The following is a 12,516-nucleotide window of genomic DNA, read 5'->3' as shown; positions in this document are numbered from 1 at the left end:
TTTTTTGTAGGTAGATGCTGAACAGTGGTATCAAATCAAGCCCTGCTCAGCAGTCCATGCAATGCACAGCACAGGCACGAATCTTTTCATTAACATAATTCCACTGTACTCTCTTCTCTGTGACCCTCCAGCTTTGGATATTTATGAATCAACAAGGCAACATGTACGTAGTGGAGAAAGTCTTTCACAGCCCTCTCTACAGCTTTACTCCCCTGCCTTTATTCTAGATGGTGTCACATTAGTGTGTGTGAGTCAGAGGAGGGCACGTGACAAAATGTGTAACCTGGCATGAAATCTGTAGTGGGATTAGTTACAACTCTCTGTAAATGTTGGGAGACTATTCAATGCATTGGACATGAGGTGGGAAAATAAGGTAAACTGATTTATGTGCTGCTAGTTGGGATATGCAAACAATTGAGGGCTTCTGATTCTGGCTGCAAACGCGTGACAAATGCAGACAGAGATTAAACAGCCTGCTGTGGTGCAGCCTGCTGTCCTGAGCAAATGATGTATGAGCAGACAGAACTTATTGTGGAGAACTCATTTCCTCGGGCTTTGATGGCAAAGCAACACAAACCATTTAAGTAATGCAGCTGCTTATTGCAATGGGTTCTTAATTTGTGACTGTCTGTGCCTTCATGATAACAGAGCTTCCATCTTCATCCTCTTTGTTGTCATTGCTTCCCTTGTCTGTCCAGGGTGAGCACGTAGGGCACTTGAGAAACTTTGCAAGACCTTCCTAGTGTGTGTCTTCTGCAAACCCCTTACTAAGCCAGGGTATCCCTGGCCTTGCTGAGGATGCTCAGATCCTCTCTGACGAGCTGAGACACCTGAAACAACTACAGGGGAGCCTGGGAACCTGTGGTGCTGTAGATGGGTGGGGTAGAACAGTCATCCATCTGTCTGTGCTTGTTGTCTGCTTCTGGCAATGTGGGTGTCTGGGTCCTGGTGGTGGCTGGATCCTGGAGACCTCTCCTTTTCCCTCTTCTGCAGCACCTCGTCGTGCTTGAATCAGCTTTGTAGTTACTCTGACACTTGCAGTTTCAAAGTTACAGCACTGTGATGTGTGTCAAAGACAAAGGCAATTCCCCCAGCCCAGGATAACCTGAGTCACTGCCCTCGGACAGAGCCCTGTTCAGTCTTCTTGAAGGACAGCAGAAATGGGCTTGGGAGACGTCATGCGAATAAGTGCTACTTAAGGAAAACCATTGTGCTATTCAGCTGAAGTTTGTGCTCTGATGGTAGGAACTCAAGGGATATAATGTTCAAACTGAAGTCTACAGTTACCTGTGGTTGAGGAGATTATTAAGCTTATAAATGGGGAGCCAGCCCATAATTACAGCTATAATGGGAAGCCGGCGAGTTGTTCAGTTACTGCGGTGAGAGAGATGATGAAAGTCTGGCTAGACCTGGTTGGGGAGCAGGACGTTTCAGTGGTGCCATAACTTTCAAATATAGGGTTGGAATTGCTGTTTAAACATACTCGTGTATCGTAGGGGAAGAGTCATTCTCTGATTTTATGTGACTTCTTGCAGTGGAAGGCCCCACTACGAAGCTTTTCTATGACCGAAATTTGTTTCACAGGGTTTGTTTCCTTGCCAAGGAAAGGACGAGCTGACGTCCCCCCTGCAGGGGATGCTGCTCTCTGAGGCTTTCTGCAGCAGTTCCAGGAGACTTGCAAGGTTCTTTACTATTCCTTTACAGCAGCTTCCCCCCTCCTCCTCCTCTTCCTGCCTGCAGCCTGTCCCTGTGAGCCTGTGACCTGCAGCTCCTGAGTTTTCAGCCTTGCACCCTGAGCTGAGTGTTTGACTCACACCAAGCAGTGCCATCATTTTATGTGATAGGTAATTCTGGCATAAACTGTTGAGACAATCTGTGTCCTTTGTAACCATCACATTGAATAAAGGCCATGTTTTTGACTTGTTCCAGCTCTCCTCTGCTGGTTGCTCTGGGAGAATAATTGCTGAAAACAACTTATTTTCTGATACAAGTTTAGTTCATTGATCTCAGATTTGCAAACTCAGTTTTCTGGACCCGTCGTGTTCTAAAGGTGAATTAAAATCATACGTACTCTGGTTGTAGTGCATCAGGCAAACCTGGGAGTGGAGGTTTCTGCTCTGAACTGGGGGCTGTGTGTTTGGCTGCAGCTCCACAAAGGCTGAGGATAAATACGTGGGTGTAGGTGGCTATGTTTAAATGCAGGGGCTGTAACTTGAGTTGTGCTGTTTCAAGGTACTCTTGGACTCCTCCAGACACTTTACATCCATTGATCTGATAGTCATTACAGGGGTCTTGGTGTTGCTCTGGTCTTGCTTCAGGCTCTTTATTAACCTCCAGTGACTTTCTTTTTGTTGTGTTATTGTAACCTCTTTGTGTTAAGATCCACTTAGAGCAATGGTCACACATAATGTTCCTCTAAACAGAGCAGAAGGCATTTCCCAAAGCATTTCCAATTGAAATTATGTTAAATTGTGTGTTTTCTTCTCTGGCTTTGGAGCAGATGTTATGCTTTCTTCCCTTCTTGTTCACTTGCAAGCCTCAAGCCCAGGCTGTTCCTCACCGTTTGCTGGCGGTTGCTGTGATGGGCAGCTCTGAGCCCACTGGTGCTGGGGATCTGCTCCAGCTCAGTGCGAATGGTGCTTTGACTCTCTGACCAGCCTGGCACCAAGGAAACCCTTTGTGGTGTTGGGAGCTGTCTCTGAGATGGCTCCAGCAGGAGGTTGTCACAGCCAGGGATCCTCGTCCTTCCACGCAGGCGTCCTCTTCAGAGGCATTGTGATTTTGTGCATTTTTCCAGTCTTTTGAATGTCTTATTTTCCTTGATAGCAGTATAAAATCTCTCTTCTCCTTCGAAATTACTCCTCTTTGTTGTTGTTGTTTTTGTTGTTCATCCCATATTGGCCTGTTATACCTGCTGAATAATCTTGGCTCCTCTTTGTAGAGCTTGCGAGTCCTGGTTGTGAGCTGAGGGACTAACCCTTGTTCTGCCCCGTCTGGTACAAACATTCAGGATTAGTAGCTGGAAATGCAAAGTGCAGTAGATGTTTTTCCCAGCAATATACTGAACAGAACCGTGTAATTTTGTGTAATTTCACAAGGTTTTCATTTAGCTCTAAATTAAATTGTCAGTTGTTCGTTATTTTCTTTATCTTCCGTTCTTTCTTCTTTTCTTGCTCACTGTTTGCAGCAACCTGTGGAGCCTTTTCTGTGAGGGGTAATTTGAAGGAAAGTGTGTCTCTTAAGTTAGCAGTGATAAAAGCACAGTTTGCCTTTTGAAAAATAATAGCTTTTTAACAGAGAGTAGTTAGCCTTGGGAGCAGTGGGCTGAAGGCAGTGATGGGTTCTCTGTACCTAAATGTTTGTAAATTGGGGTTGGATGCTCCTTTATGGAGATCTGTAGGAACTAGGAATTGTTTTATAGCCTGCATGAAGGAGGTGGGTGACTAAGGTGATTGGAATGATCCTTTATTGTCCAATAATTCTTCAAGCAGAAAGTCCATAAAATTTCTTTTTAAAGGAATTGATACTTTTTTCATTATAAGGGAGTGTTTTAGACTTTTGAACAGTAGCAGAAGCTCTCATTCCTCTGCTAAAACCTGATGCTTTGTGTCCTCTTCTGTTACTTCTTTTATTCTGAATTCCTCGTACTCTTTGCTGTGCTGATGGAACAGTTTATGGCAACCTACAAAACGTTTCTCCCTCCTGCTGTAAACAGGTTTTCTTTTTCTAGCCAACACTGGCCTTGTTTATCTGCTTGTAGAAGCCATTGCTTTTAGTGGATTCTGGAAGAAGTGTAAAGGTTCTATTAATTTTTATTTCCAAGCTGTTTTGCTGTGTGTGGTTTTTATTTGTTTGATTGATGCTTTTATGAAGCAGCCTGATACGATTTTCCTGATAGAATGGCAGAGATACACTCTAATTATCTCTGCCAGACAGAGCTGGGAAAAAGAACCGGTAGCCAAACTTAACCTACCAAAACACATCAGCTCTGACCTCTGCAAAGCCACTGGTTGCATCCTGGGGTGGTTCAGCTGCAAACCTGCCAAGAAACAGGCTGGTTGCCTGAGGAGGCCACTCCCAGGGCTTAGATGGTTTCTGCACTTGTGCAACAGATGCGTGTCCTTCAGGACCCATTAACACTTTCTGCTTGCCCTTGATCTGAGCCAGGGTCAGAGCAGAAAATTGGTGGTGAAATGCTCCTTATCTTCAGCCTGTTCCCCTGAGCCACTGGGATCCATCCAGCCTTTCTCTGGCAGTGAGGAAGGCAAATTAAATGACGGCAGGATTACCGTGATCTCTGTATACATGTGGGATTTGTAGCTTTTGTTAACAGCCTCGTTTCACTGCTGCAGCCATGTAAGACCATTCCCTTCTTCTTTTTAAACAGGGCACTTTCCCTCAAAGCCCTTGTTCTGCATGGCAGCCCCAGTTTATCAGAGCACTGAGATTTCCATGTTTGCCTAAGCAGGCAGAGGTGCTGAGTGCTCTGCTGGGCAGAGTGCACCTGAGCCCCTGCTCAGCCACTGACTCGGGTCAGAATTCCCCCACAAACTCCCCAGGCACATTTTCCACTTTGTTCAGCCCCTTTCTGCTCTTGTGTGAGAGTTGTCTCAGATAAGCTGCACGCCTTCCATCGTGCCACTTGTTAATTGAGCTGTGAAGTTTCCCTTGGTGTCTGTACCTAAGGAAAGCTGACATCCCTCTGGGGCAAACCACAGCCTGTTTTCTCCTTGGTGGCACTTTGTCAGGGAGTTCTGTCTGTGTGTTGTGTCACAGAGTCATTGAGTCATTCTGGTTGGAAAAGTCCAACCCTTCCCCAGCACTGCCAGGTCCCCACTGCCCCGTGTCCCTCACACCACATCTCCACAGCTTGGAAACCCCTCCAGGGGTGGGGACTCCACCACTGCCCTGGGCAGCCTGGCACAGCCCTGGGCAACCCTTTTGGAGAAAAACTTTTTCAACATGTCCAACCTAAACTTTCCCTGGCACAACTTGAGGCCGTTTCCTCTTGTCCTTGTAGAGCCAGCAGAAACAGTCCCTGCTGTGAGCTGCTGCTCACGGGGGCTTGGGGTTCCTGTGCCAGCAGCCTGGCTTGGGGAGGAAGTTGCAGTGATAAGGCTGGAGGGTGTGGGATGAGGCTGTGGTGGTGATCCAGCAGATGTGTCCAGCTCTCATGTCTCAGCAGGGATGTTCCTCCTGCAGAGAGGGCCTGCACGTGGGGAGAGCTGGAGGGGAGGACTCCATGGTGGTGTCAGGCCCCGGCGCTGGGCACGCAGCACCAGAGCTGCTCCCAGCTGCTCTCAGTGCTGATCAGGAGGATGCAGTTTATTGGGTTGTCTCCATGCTTTGTTATTTCACTGATTGAATCAGTTGAACTGTTACCCTGATAGGGTTTCATGCTGCTATCAGTGAGCTGTCCTGTGCCAAGGCATCTGTCCGTATTCCTGACAGCAGTTGCTCAGCATGGTGGGTTGCTTCTCTTTACATGAATCTGACTCTGAAATGACACTTAGTGCTTTTACCAGGCAAGGAGGTTCTCTCTGTCCCCTTCCCCTAGCTCTGTACCCAGAAAATGGGAATATGCCATGTGTCTAATTGCCATCTTCAGTCTGCTCTGCTGAGAACTCCCTTACACCTGCCTTGTTGTACTTCAGTGCTCTGTGTGTGGGATGGTGTCTGAGAAAGCTGCACTGGGACATTCCCAATTTGCAGGTGGAGTCGATGCCTCCAAGTTTATCTTTAAAGCTCTTTCTCTTGCTCCAATGAGCAGAACTTCACATGTGGCTGAGCCTGCCCAGCCACCCTCTGCTGCACTTTGTCACTGGTGTGTGGCTGCTGTCACCCCAGTTCAGCTCCACATTTTGGGGGTGCTTTGCCCTTCCTGGTGTTTACAGCAGTCGCCCTTCACACTCTCCATGTGCAGAGACCGTGGGACTGTGAGGAGGGTCAGCTCCAAGCAGGAGCCCAGCGTGTGGCAGCTGTTGGCAGAAGGCTCCGAGTGCTGCAGCTGGGAGAGGATCCTCTAGGAAGATCTTCTGCTAAACCACAGAGCAGCAAAACAGGAAGGGTACATAACGAGGCCACAAGACTGCTCTGGGGCTTCCAACACAAAAAGTGACAATTAAACTTCTGTCTTCATGTGGACACCACCAGTGATTCCCAGGAGAGACTGCAGGGATGGGGAGAGTTCCCTAAAATACAGGGACCCCAGGAAGGGATCTTGGCTGTGCAGAAGCCTTGGAGCACCTCCTGAGAACAGAAGCTGCAGAAACCCTGGCAGACGAGCAGCCCAACACTGTCCTGGTGTGGATCAGCATCTTCCAGGAAGTTTCAGAGACTTACCTTGCTCCCAGTATCCCAACCACTGTCCCTGGTTCGAGTGGGTGGAAGTGAAACCTGCTCTGGTTTTGTGGTGCTCTTCTGTGTGCAGAGAGGCTCCTGTACGGTCTGTTTTAAATTCACAGATGATATTTTCCTCAAGGTCTGGTACCCAAACCCTGCCTGTTTTTGTCACTCTTAACACCCCTGTTTTCCTGCCCCCAGTGAGCAGCACGCTGCAGTGACAGCTACTCAGTCAGAGTAAGCTGAGGAGCTGGTTGCTCTGAAATACAAAAAGTTCTCCCACTTAACGTTTGCCCTGTTAGCTCCTTGGGGTTTTTAGAAGGAAAATGCACCATGATGCAGATGTGTTTATTGAAACAGCAGCTACAGAGAGAGGAAAATGCAGAACATAAAACATTTTATTCCACAACCTGAGCAGTGCCCTGAGCCTCCAGCACTGCTGGCTACTGGGGATGTGGACTTCCCCCAGTGAGGCACACTGGGTGTTAACTGGGCTCCTGAGGAGCTCTTGCTTTCCCAGTCCATCAGCAAGCTATGCCTAGAGGGAATCTTCTTAAAAAGGAAAGGTAAGGCAGAAAATCCATTACAGTCTTCAAGCTCTCTCCCAAGTGGTCAGAGTCAGTGAGAATGATACCTAAAAGCTGAGAGAGAAATCAGGATATTTTTTTTGGTTTCCATGGAGACTGAAATTGTTATAGAGATTCCCTGCTGGGTTTTCAGCCCCTGAACCTGGTGCCTTTCCCATTCCCATGCACTGCAGGTGAAACTTCTCCCTGGGATCAGCCCACGTGCAGGAGTAGTGGAGATGGGGAGTCTGGGGCCACCAGGCACAGCTCACAGGAGAAGCAAGCTGGTCTGTGAGGGGGCAGGATCTGCTGGAGCAGAGGAAAAAGAGAAGCAAGTTGTGCTTGCACTGACCAAAGACAGAATCTGCTCCTGGCTGCAGGTGCAGACACAAGCTGGTGAAGGACTCTTGGATGGCTCTGTGTGCAGCTCAGCCATGGGCATCGTGCTCAGGGACCGTGGGGCAGTGGCCTCATGCCACAGCCACGTGTCCTGCTTGACTTCCAAAGACAAGAAGCAATGAGCTCTTCACTGTTTTACTGCTCTAAATTAAAGCAGAATCTTGATAAGGTTTGTGATGACTTGAATTAAATGCCTTGTACTCGTTCACTAATGACGTGGGTCTCCCTGGCTTTGGCAGGTGCTCTGTGTCTGCTGAGTTTTGCTGTTATCTGTTCTGCTGTATTTAATAAAGGGATTTTTCTTATTGCTTTTGCAGTGCTTGATCAGTAGTAATTATTGACAAAGGTCAGCAGAGACTTATAAATTTGAACCTACGCTATGCACATAGTGAAATGGCCTCTCATAGCATTTAAGAACAGTGCTAATAAATATTAATTTCAGTCTCTTGGCTCAAGGCAAGGCTCAGGGGGCATCCCTAACTAACGGACCTCTGTCTGTGGTGACTGCTTGCTCCTTGGGAGCACTTTGTTCCCCACTGTCTGGGGCACACAAACAGCATGGGACAGGCAGCACTCAGCTGCTTCCAGCTTTTTGGGTACTCCCATCTTTGTTCTGGCAGCACGTTTCACTGGATGTGACATGGTCAAACAACTTCTGCTTTTTTCTGAGTGTCCAGCAAAGCACGCTCAGGAAAGGAGAGGCTGACGTGGCTCCCAGTGCAGCCCCACACCAAAACCCCTTCTCACACTGACGAAAAAACTCTCCTGCTTAGGAAGATGAAAAATCTTCATGTCACAGACCCCATGATCTTGTCAAAGTTGTTTCCTGGGCTGGACATGCCTCTCTGGGAGGTGAAGTTGAGCTCCACACTGCACCAGGGAGAGCTGGTGCCCCACTATGGCCATGGGATGTGGATGTGACAGTGGCCTTCATCCTGCAGCGTGGCTGTCTGCAGCCTACCTTCTGGAAACTCAGAGTGGTCATTTACTTCCCTACAGTGGAGACTTCTGGGGTTTTTTTAGCTGTCGTTTTGTTTTATCTAGGAAAGGTTAATTTTATATTCTTCCCTCGCTCCACTTCTCTTTCTTTTGTCAGCAAGTTCTTTGTTGTTATTTCCTGAGCCCAGCCAGCGGCGCTGAGCTGTGATAGCTGTGCTAGCAACTGTACCTCTATTGCAGGCTGCCTGGGACTGGAGGTCCTGGATGAATGCTGATTTACCCCTCTGGATTTAAACATTTACAGGAGATACCTGGCTCCTGGGAGGGCTTTCTGCTGCTAAGATGTGTGAATGCATTTGTTTCCAATAACTGTTCCTAGGCAGATTATACCGAGCTTATGCTGACAGAATTATTTGACAGCATCCCTTGATATTTCAGCATCTAGAGCCAAAATCCTGAGGATATTTTGCAGTTTGTTTTCTCTGTAATCTGTTCTCTTTATTGCTGAGAGGAGGAAATAGATTGTGTAGCTCTCAGCCTTGATAACGTCATGGTAACGTCCATCTTATTTGATCCAAAACCATTAACTGTTGAAGGAAGACAGAGGGAAAATAACAGAGGGAGGGTGAGCATTGAACCAAATAATTGTACAAATGCCAAACTAAAACCAGTCTCATCCTCTCTGCGATGTCCTTTTGCCAGGAATTAGTGGGATGTATGTTCCAAATAATGAATTTTACCAAGGGTGCTGGTGGGGTAAAAGATGAGTAAAGCATACATACATAAAATACCCAAAATGTGGGGTATGTACCACTAAAAAGGATGCTTTGCTATTTCAAATTAAGGACTTTGTCAGCTGAAATACAGTATATATTGAAAACCCTTGAGAGCTAAACACTTTTTTTCATATGCACTCTTCCCCTCAACTTCATTTTAAGATGGGTTTTAATTATTTCCGTGGGACTGGCAGTCTAGTTCAATGCCTCTCCTCAGTAACATGCTGGCCCAGCAGAAGTCAGTGATTTATTTGCCATGGGAAGGGGACCATCCCCAACACCTAGGCTGCAGGTTGCAGCCTGCCAGTGCTTGCTCCAGGTTGTCCCGAGCTCCTGGCACTTGGGGGAAGCTTGGGAATGTTCTTGGGCTGCTTCTTGCCTAGTGCAGCGACTACCAGAAACAAATTGCAGCCTTCATTTTTCAGTGCTGGTTTGGCACAGGTATAAGCAGCTGCCCGGGGAGATGGACAAAGGCAAATTGACTCCAAATCTTCTCCAAGGAGCTGACAGTTCCATACAGGTATTTCATACATGATGGGCATGGTCTGAAGGAGCTGGACAAACTCTGCCAGGAGTGTAAGTGCAGCAGCACTGCCTGGGTGCAGTCACGTCGGTGAGGAGCTTGGGTGAAAAGAGCATTTAGCAAATAGAGAAGTAAACTAAAATTGCAGACTGGTTTTTATGGAGCAAAGTCAGAGAAGTCTGCACTGCACTGAGAGCTGCATCTGCAGCTTACACAGTGCTTCAGGCCAAAAAGCTTGGGGGTAGATAGCAGCAGAGGAGTCTGGAGGGGTCTGCGTGGGGTAACAGCCAGGTGGGTTCCTTACCTCAGGTTTTGGGGCTTGTGCTGAGTTGTGGCCACAGCAGAAGACTTTGCTACAGAGTCTAACTCGTTCAGTGCCAGTTTTCTTTTACACTAGCTGTAGTTACATGTTTGATTCTTGTGTAGGCTCCCAGTGGGGGCTGCACAGGAGCATCCACCTGCAAAATGCCAGCTCCCCACCTGGCTGAGTGACATTTTCTTCCTGCATTAGGAGGAACCCGTGCTCCCTGTGCATGGCACATCCTGCACAGGGGTAAGGCAGGGCTCTGCTAGGCTGGAAAATGGCAAATCAACCAAAACCAGGACTGGAGACTACTTTGAAGTCACTTCTTCCCCATGCAAATAAATCACTGACAGCTCGCAGTGAATGGAGCACTGAGCCCTTCCTTTCCTTAATCGTCTGAGAAGCCAAGAATTGGGAACGTGCAGGAATTGCCCAGCTCAGGGGATGAGAGGGAGGGGGAAACGTGGCAGAGGAGCACCCTGCTGCATGATTGATGGTGATTTCTTATTGCAGTTTCCTGCTTTTTCAACTTCACCACTCCATCTGGGATTGTGCTGTCACCAAATTACCCTGAAGAATACGGGAGCAGCTTGCACTGCGTTTGGTTAATTATAGCTAAACCTGAGAGCAGAATTCACTTGGCTTTCAATGATTTTGATGTGGAGCCTCAGTTTGATTTCCTAGCTGTGAAGGATGGTGGAACTGCTGAATCTCCTGTGCTGGGGACCTTCTCAGGAAACCAGATCCCCTCCTCTCTGACCAGCAGTGGGCATGTAGCCAGGCTGGAGTTCCAGACCGACCACTCCATGGAGAAGAGAGGCTTCAACATAACCTTCACCAGTAAGTGCCCAGTTCTTCCTTCTGGTTTTCATTTCAAGCTGTAAGTTCTTGTTGGAGACCAGCAGGCAAGAGTTTTATCTCTCTAAAATCGTTGTGATTCCAGAGTAAGTCTGAAATTATTTCAGATTTGCAGTTGGGTGATTGAGGATAGGTGTCAAGCTTAGAGCTGATTGTAGATGTTCTTTCTGCCTGTGAGGTTTAAGTATTGTCCAGTGGTGTGAAATCTGGTTTGGCCCAGGGTTATCTGTCCATGGGGCAGCCAGGGTCTCTGTTCTCCCATCAGCTGCAGCTTGCTGTGTGAGGTGGGCTCTCTGCTCTCCCTCTCTGTGCCTCTGTTCTGCTCTCTGAGGTGAGACAGGTCTTTGTGAACAGCTTGATGTAGATCAGGAAGAACAGGTAGATCTCTATGGGTGTGTCCATCAGTCAATGCTATCATTATTTGTTGACACCTGAAAGTGTGCAAGACTGAATATAAGAGAAATGTTCAGCAATGTCTCATAATATAAAACCTTAAAACTTCCACAGATAGATTTAACTTCATGGAAGTCCAGTCTTCGAATCTCAAATGAAGGCTATGGTAATTTTATCCTCATATTGTCCTATAATTTTCTAAAGAGCATTATTAAACCTGTTCAGCAGAACTGATAAAGGACTTGGTTATAATAATCTTTAGTGGCACAGCTAAATTAATGGCCTTCCTAGCTATGATTGCAAATCCTCTGTTTGGAAAAAAAAAAAATCAGAGGTCTTAAGAAATCCTTTGCCACATGACAGCAGGCTGAAGGCTCATCAGATGGAGTAGCTTGTGTGTGGTGGTGTCATGTGCCCAGGATTGAGTCCTAGATCCTGTTTGCCAGGAGGCAGCTCACCCAGAAGCACTGGTGCTGCCCTGCAGGATGTGTCTCTGGTAAATCCCACTCCTGTGCTGGGAGCTGTGGCTGTCCCCTGTGCAGAGACCTTTTTAAAGCACGTTTTTAATTGTTGTAAATGACTCTTAACTACACCTCAGTTAATCTGTTTTGACTGCTTGCACTACGGAGAGGCAGCTCCTGAATCCTGCTCAGACCCTTTGCCATCCTTCCCTTCAGCTGAGGTGTGAGAGGAGACAAGCTATTGCTGCAGGGGACAGAGAGCAGAGCACAAGGATCAGGCTCAGCCTGTTCCCCTTCAGCAATGTGTGTACCAAGGCATTGTAAGAGAAGGATGGAAGAAATCCAGAACTCCTCTGAATTTGGTCTGGTGCATTAAAGATACTAAAAGCCTGTGTGTGCAATTAATCTGGAGGCTTTAATCTTTCATATGCTGCTCATCTCTGAAGACCACCTCCTAGGATATGAAGATGTAGTACATAATTGTGCACTTAATGGGGAATTAAGGCTCTAGGCTTACTTTCTGATTGGGTGGCTGGCCTGGTTTTTGTCTGCTGGAAGAGGGCAGGCTCTAAACAAGAGCTGTCTCTGTCCAATGCCACTTGCAACTTTGCAACACCTAGAAAGGTAATTGCTGTGTGTCCTTCCTTTTATCTTGGTAATGGTGACAAGCAAGGTCAGGCATTACACAGAGACAATCCCAGAGTGTGCTGAGAGGACCCTTGCTTCTAAAAACAGGGCCCCAAAGCATTAACTGATTCTCATTAATGGTTGGTTTGTGTCCTCTCCAAGCAGATGCATTCACTGCACTATTTTAAGAGTTTTAAAAAACCTTTCTCTGCTTTGAGTATTTGTGTATTTTTGTATGTGGAAGATAGCTAAGAAGATACCTTTGCAGGCTCTTTCCATCCCCTGTCACTGCTGTGTCTCAGCACCTCGTGGGTGCAGATGGTTTTAA

The 12,516-nt window shown here is 47.2% G+C and overlaps 1 protein-coding gene across 1 annotated transcript in view; it reads left to right on the top strand.

The window, feature by feature from the left end:
- Window positions 1–10,362: 10,362 nt before the first annotated feature.
- LOC103772426 (CUB and sushi domain-containing protein 2-like) overlaps window positions 10,363–12,516 on the top strand; it is a gene marked incomplete at both ends in the record, with an annotated part of 44,275 nt that continues 42,121 nt past the window's right edge. The window contains one exon of the mRNA XM_008939758.1: window positions 10,363–10,689. Within this exon, the coding sequence (XP_008938006.1) occupies window positions 10,363–10,689 (327 nt within the window). The remainder of the gene's footprint in view (window positions 10,690–12,516) is intronic.

Source organism: Merops nubicus, unplaced genomic scaffold (genome assembly GCF_000691845.1).
Source record: "Merops nubicus isolate BGI_N331 unplaced genomic scaffold, ASM69184v1 scaffold29814, whole genome shotgun sequence".
NCBI lineage: Eukaryota > Metazoa > Chordata > Aves > Coraciiformes > Meropidae > Merops > Merops nubicus.
This window is presented reverse-complemented; position numbering and strand designations above follow the sequence as displayed.